The sequence below is a fragment of the Pseudorca crassidens genome, chromosome 1, assembly GCF_039906515.1.
Source record: "Pseudorca crassidens isolate mPseCra1 chromosome 1, mPseCra1.hap1, whole genome shotgun sequence".
In the NCBI taxonomy this organism is placed as follows: Eukaryota; Metazoa; Chordata; class Mammalia; order Artiodactyla; family Delphinidae; genus Pseudorca; species Pseudorca crassidens.
Genome location: NC_090296.1, coordinates 36,071,228 through 36,077,669, shown reverse-complemented (window position 1 = coordinate 36,077,669; position 6,442 = coordinate 36,071,228). Strand labels below are relative to the sequence as shown.

At 37.5% G+C, this 6,442-nt stretch overlaps 1 protein-coding gene across 1 annotated transcript; it reads left to right on the top strand.

Moving 5' to 3' along the window:
• Positions 1 to 2,206: 2,206 nt before the first annotated feature.
• Positions 2,207 to 5,674, top strand: LOC137222171 (DNA damage-induced apoptosis suppressor protein-like). Its single transcript, XM_067733006.1, has one exon. It carries the CDS (start codon positions 2,363 to 2,365, stop codon positions 3,893 to 3,895), a length of 1,533 nt encoding a protein of 510 aa, XP_067589107.1. The 5' UTR covers positions 2,207 to 2,362; the 3' UTR covers positions 3,896 to 5,674.
• The last annotated feature ends 768 nt before the right edge of the window (positions 5,675 to 6,442 follow it).

The window sequence follows — 6,442 nt, the reverse complement described above, 5'->3', positions numbered from 1 at the left end:
CACTCTTAAAGTTCCCAAGCTTTGGGGCTTGATTTTGGACCCTGCATTATTCAGGAGTTCTCCAGAGAAACAGAACCAATAAGATGGACAGACAGAGAGAAAGAGAGAGAGAAATTTTAAGGAATTGGGACATGCAAGTATGGGGGCTGGCAAGTCTGAAATCTGCAGGGCAGGCCAGCAGGCAGGAGACGCAGGGAAGAGTTGATGCTGCAGCGTGAGTCAGAAGGCAGTCTGGAGGCAGAATTCCTGCTTCCTCAGGGAACCTCAGTCTTTTCTCTTAGCGCCTTCAACTGATTGGACAAGGCCCACCCACACTGTGGAAGATAATCTGCTATACTTAAGAGTCTACTGATTGAAATATAAATTTATCTAAAAAATACCTTTACAGTGACAGCTAGACTGGCGTTTGACCAAATATCTAGGTGCAGAGACCTCTCCAGGTTGACATACAAAATCAACCATCGCAGATCACAGACCCCTGCTGATTTAAGAATCACACTTTGAGTAGAACTAGTCTAAGATCATTGCATTACAGTTGAGCATTGGACAATGTGGGTTTGAACTGCGAGGGCCCACTAATATGCAGATTTTTTTCAGTAAATACGTACAACAGTACTACATGGTTGAATCCACAGATGTGGAACTACACATATGGAGGGCTGACTACAAGTTACACTTGAATTGTTTGCTGCTAACCCCTGTGTTGTTCAAGGGTCAACTGTATTTGGTATTAGGAAAAAGTATTCATTATATTAGGCTTTGATAAGTCAAGGATATATAATATAATCTCTAGGATAACCAATAGAGTAGTAAATTAATGTTTAACTTGGGATAATAGAAAATAATCTAAATACAAAGGAGAGATTTAAAAAATATATAAAATAGGTGAAACAAATAAAAAGCAAATACTAAGATGGTAGATTTAGGCCCAAATATGTCAGTGATTACTTTCAATGTAAATGAACTAAATATTTCAATTAAAAGAGGAAGATTATCAGGATGTATTTAAATATATATATATATATATATATATATACACACACACACACATACACACTGCTTAAGGACACACATTTAAATATAATATAGACAGGTCAAAAGCATGAGGATAAAAATGGTATACCATGAAAATACTAACCAAAAGAAACTACAATAGCTATACTGCTATTGGATAACTAAAACTTTAGAACAAGAAACATTATTAGAGCTAAAGAAGAACATTGCATAATAATAAAGAGGTTAATACACCAGGAAGATACAACAGTCCTACATTTGCTTGTTCCTTGGAACATAGCTTCAAAACATATAAAAAAGTACAGAAAGAGAAGTCTGCAAATCCACAATTACACTGGAAGAGTTTAACACACCTATCTCATAGGTAGAGCAAGCAGTCAAAAAATTCAGTAGGAACACCAAAGATCTAAACAATACAATCAAACTTTTCCTGGTGGACATATTTATAGAACAGTGTACCTAATGACTACAGAATATACATTCTGTTCAAGGACACACAGAACATTTGCCAAAATTGCCATATTCAGAGCCATAAAGCAAGTCTCAATATATTTCAAAATCAAAATCATATCAGAATATGTTTGGTTTCAGTGGAATTAAGCCAAACAAGTAGGAAATCCCTCAATTTGGAAATTAAGAAGTAAATTTTTAAATGCCTATGGGCCAAAGAAGAAATCACAAAGGAAATTATATAACAAATATTAACCCAAAGATTTTTTTAAAATACATATTTAAATCACACTTACATGAAAATTTATAGCCCTACAGACATACAACAGAAAAGAAGAAAGCCTGAACATCAGTGCACTAAGTATCCACATCAAAAAGCTAGAAAAAGAGCAGAAAATTCAGCCCAAAGAAATGAGAAAGAAGAAAATGATAAAGATAAGAACATATGTTAATGAAAAAGAAAATAGAATAGTAGAGGAGGTGATCCAAGAAAACAGTAGTTTTGCTGAAAAAACTAATAAGGTAATACTCCTTCAAAAAAAGGCACAAATAATTCATGTCAGGAATGAAAAGGGGATACCACTGCATATCCTACAAACAATGAAAGAATAATAATAAGATATTTTTTTAACTACATGCCAATATTTGAAAATTTAGATGAATTAGATGGTATATTCCATAAAACACACACACAACTTAGCAAAACTGAAAGTAATTTAAAAAGTAATTCACTGCAGGGCAAGGATCCCCATCCTGTGCCTCAGGTGACATGATAGACCAGGTCTCCATCTTCATGAAACTTTAAGATTAATGGGGGTAGAACCAACAAAAACAACTGAAAAGAACTATTTCCCACCAATTTCGTTTCTTTTAAACAGTCCTACCACAGTGAGGACACATGAATAGAAGAAGAAAATTTCTTCTTGCCTCAGTTCTTGCTCTCCAGAATTCTAGTTTTATATATCCTTCATGTCAAAAGTGCTTCTCTCGAATACTCCTGGTCTCCAAAAGGTCTAATTGTCCAAAATGTGGCTCTACTGGTGAAACTGAAAATGCCAGTTACAGATATAAGCTTGCCTTAAAAGTTGCAGAATCAAACAAATTATTTGGTATTACTGTATTTGGAAGCTGTTTAGATGCATTTTTTGGTCTTACAGCAACTGGTTTGCACAGGTACATTCAAGATCGTAATGAAATTCCAGAAACACTGGACAGTGATGCAGCTCAGACCCTATTAACTAAAGCAGTTGAAACTTGCTTTGTTGGACAAAGCTTTATTTTTGGAGTGACGAATTTTGAAAGCCAACATCGACAAGGTTCAGGTTCCAGTAACCTCTTAAAGCAGTGCTCAGACCACAAGAGAGAAGTTAAAGCGCTAGTAGCTTGCCAGATTGTTCTACCAGACCCAGGTGTCGTAGGCTTCACTGTCATTGACTATTTCCATCGGCTTTTGCAGCTTTCTGATATCAGGAAACTTCGCTGTGGCTCCCAGGCACCTAATAGCCACCTACTTGCTTTAGAAAATTCAAATAGCGATGTCAGCAGCATATGTGGCCCTGACAGCAGTTCTTGTTGTTTTGAGTCCCATGGCAGCGATGATTTTTCAGGATTCTGGCAGCTATCACTTGAACTCACTTCCGTTGTTTCACAACTAACAGATGATGATGATTTTTCAGCTTCAGAACAAAGCGAGGCCATTGATACTCTTCACCAGAACAGAATGTGCATCTCCTCTGCAGAGGCCACTGGTTCCAATAGCTGCCACGATACCATTCAGGGTTTATGGAGCCCTGTTTCTTATATGGATCAAAATAGTGCAGCACAAAAGCTGGGTGAAGAACTTGGCTTACAAGCTGATCAGCCAAGTGCAGTTCATAGCAATCATCATGAAATTGGAGTTCCTGGTTCTAATTTATTCCCTTTGAAAGTGCAAGAGCCCCTTGAGCCAAGTAATACAAAATCCTTCCACAGTGCAGTGGAAGTTAAAAATATATATTCCCAGCGTGAGCTAACATGTCACCAGTATCATGATGTAGATACCCCCGCTAGCTTTCAGGAGAGATCTGTGTGTTGTCCACCTTCATCACTCAGACTTGAAGAGATAGCTGGGGGTTCTCAGGACTGTGACCCTGAGATCTGGGCTGACCTTCCACTCTCTGAAAGCCTAAACAAATTTCTGGCAGCTATCGAAAGTGAGATTGCTATAACCCAGACAGATGGCAGTAGCAGGAAATGTCATCTAGATAATGACGTCAGTAAATTACATGCAGACCACAGCAGGATATCCGTGACTCCACAGAGAACTACTAGATCCTTGCATGCACCACCTGTAGGCTTAAGATCACCACAAGCAACAGTCAAAGCAAACTCCAGCAAAAATAACTTCCTTTCCAACTGTGAAGCAAATCCAAGTCCTAGCGTTCATAAGTAGTCACAACCAGAGAACACAGCAGAGACTATCTCTGTAAGTAGTAGTGAAAGAGGCATTTCTGAAAATCTTCTACCAAATGTTTATCTGTCAGTTCTGTTTCCATCTTCAAAAGGCTCAGGCACAACAGTTACTCTTGAGTCTACCAGAATTCCACCACATGAGGCTGAAATTTCACTTAAGCACGATACTTCAGAGACTGACCATTCTTGTCTCAATGGCAAATATTTTAATGGATGTGGAGAAAAATCACTAACCGAAATGAGTGAAAAGTTGACAACTTTGAGTTCTAGGAGGTATAATGATGTTTCCAACCTTCACAACTTAGAAAATAAACAATACTGTAGGCGGCCAAAGAACCAGGGTGACAGTTTGACAATTTGCAGGAAACTCACATATCCTTTAGAAGCTCTTTGCAGTATGCCAGATAGAAGTACGAACGCATTGAAAGAAATGTCTTATGAGCACACTGGTAATAACCTAACAGCAAACTGTTCTGCTGGTCATGAAGGTGGCTACAATGCTTCTGCTGATCTCTTTGATGATAGTCCTAAAGAAATGGACATGGCAACAGAAATGACCAAAAAGTCACAGGATATTTTGTTACAGTGGGGAAAGTCTTCGGCAGAAAGTCATCATACAGAATCTGATTTTTCATTGAGATCATTCTCTGAAAACTCCATCCAGTCTTCACAAAAATTATCCTTGCAAAACACATCTGCCTCTCTGTATCTAAAAACATGTCCCTCTCCACCTCATTTTCAGTCAGATTCAGAATATGATTTTGAAGATAGCCAAGACTTTGTTCCATGTTCACAGTCAACTCCAGTTATAGGATTCCACCAAACTAGAATTCATGGAATGACAGGAGCTTTCAAAAAATTACCTGCCTTTTATTTGGACCTTGATGCTAACTATAAAAAGACAAGGATTTCCACTGTAAATGATGCACAGCAAACCACCCCAAGCTGTCCAAAAAATATAAAGACAACCAGCCAGAAATCCAGAAGCCCTACTATATCTAGTATTACACAACCAGAGATCTCCAACAACTGTCCTGTTGCTAAGTACCTTGAAACTGATGTTGACGAATGGGTCCCTCCTACCACACAAAAAGTATTTCCTTCAGAAATGCTTGGATTCCAGGCCATGGGTCTAAGGAAATGCCCAGCTGCTTATAATTCTCCTGATCAAAAAGAGTTACCAAGAAAAAAACTGAAATATGTCAAACAAAGAACTGATAAATGCTTAATTAAGAAAAAGTTAAATTTGAAGAATATGCTTACAGCAGCAGAACAGAAATCTCCTGACTATAACAGTACAGGGTTAGGCTGGATTTTCAAGGAGTCGGTTTTGGGACTTGCTTCGCATTCAGAAGTCAAATGTTGCCTTCCATTTTCAGAAGGTTGGTCACCTTCAGTGCCTGAAACTAAAAGTGCTTGGTCTCCTGAATTGTTCTCATAAAATGTCACCTGAACCCAATTTCTGAGCTTTTAAAGGTAAGTCTGTTTGGAAACTCTTGCCTCCAGTGTCATGGAAAACGTTCTTACCATTTTGAACACTTGAAGAGAAGCAAATAGAAAAGAGGTGCTGTTGTGCCTTTTTATATGGGGGGAAGCCATTGTTCTTCCCAGTGTTTTATCCAGAATACTCTGATTTCAGATAATTTGGCACTTCATCTTATATTATTGATTGTACTTATGTAATATTGTCAGTTTTGCTTATTGAAAGTATTTGTTAAAATCACACATACATTCAGAAATAAAGCCTTTGCAAACCAAAAAAAAAAAAAAGTAATTCACTGCTTAAAAACCTGCCCAGGGAAACCCATAGGCCTAGATGGCTTTGCTGTGAATTCTACAAAATATGTCAAGAAGAAACAATGCCAATTTTTCCACATATTTTTCCAGAAAAGAGAAAAGGAAAGATCACTCTTCAGTACATTTTTAAAAAATTTTATTAGAGTATAGTTGCTTTACAATATTGTGTTAGTTTATACTGTACAGCAAAGTAAATCAGCTATACGTATACATATATCCCCTCTTTTTTGGATTTCCTTCTCATTTAGGTCACCACAGAGCACTGAGTAGAGTTCCCTGGGCTATGCAGTAGGTTCTCACTAGTTATCTATTTCATACATAGTATCAATAGTGTATATATGTCAATCCATATCTCCCAATTCTTCCCACCCTCCCCCTTTCCCCCTTGGTATCCACACATTTGTTCTCTACATCTGTGTCGCTATTTCTACTTTGTAAAAAGATCGTCTATATCAAATTTTTTCATATTCCACATATATAAATTAATATACAATATTTGTTTTTCTCTTTCTGACTTACTTCACTCTGTATGACAGTCTCTAGGTCCATCCATGTCTCTACAAATGACCCAATTTCATTCCTTTTTATGGCTGAGTAATATTCCATTGTATATATGTACCACATCTTCTTTATCCATTCCTCTGTTGATGGACATTTAGGTTGCTTCTGTGTCCTGGCTATTGCATATAATGCTGCAATGAACATTGGGGTGCATGTGTCTTTTTGAATT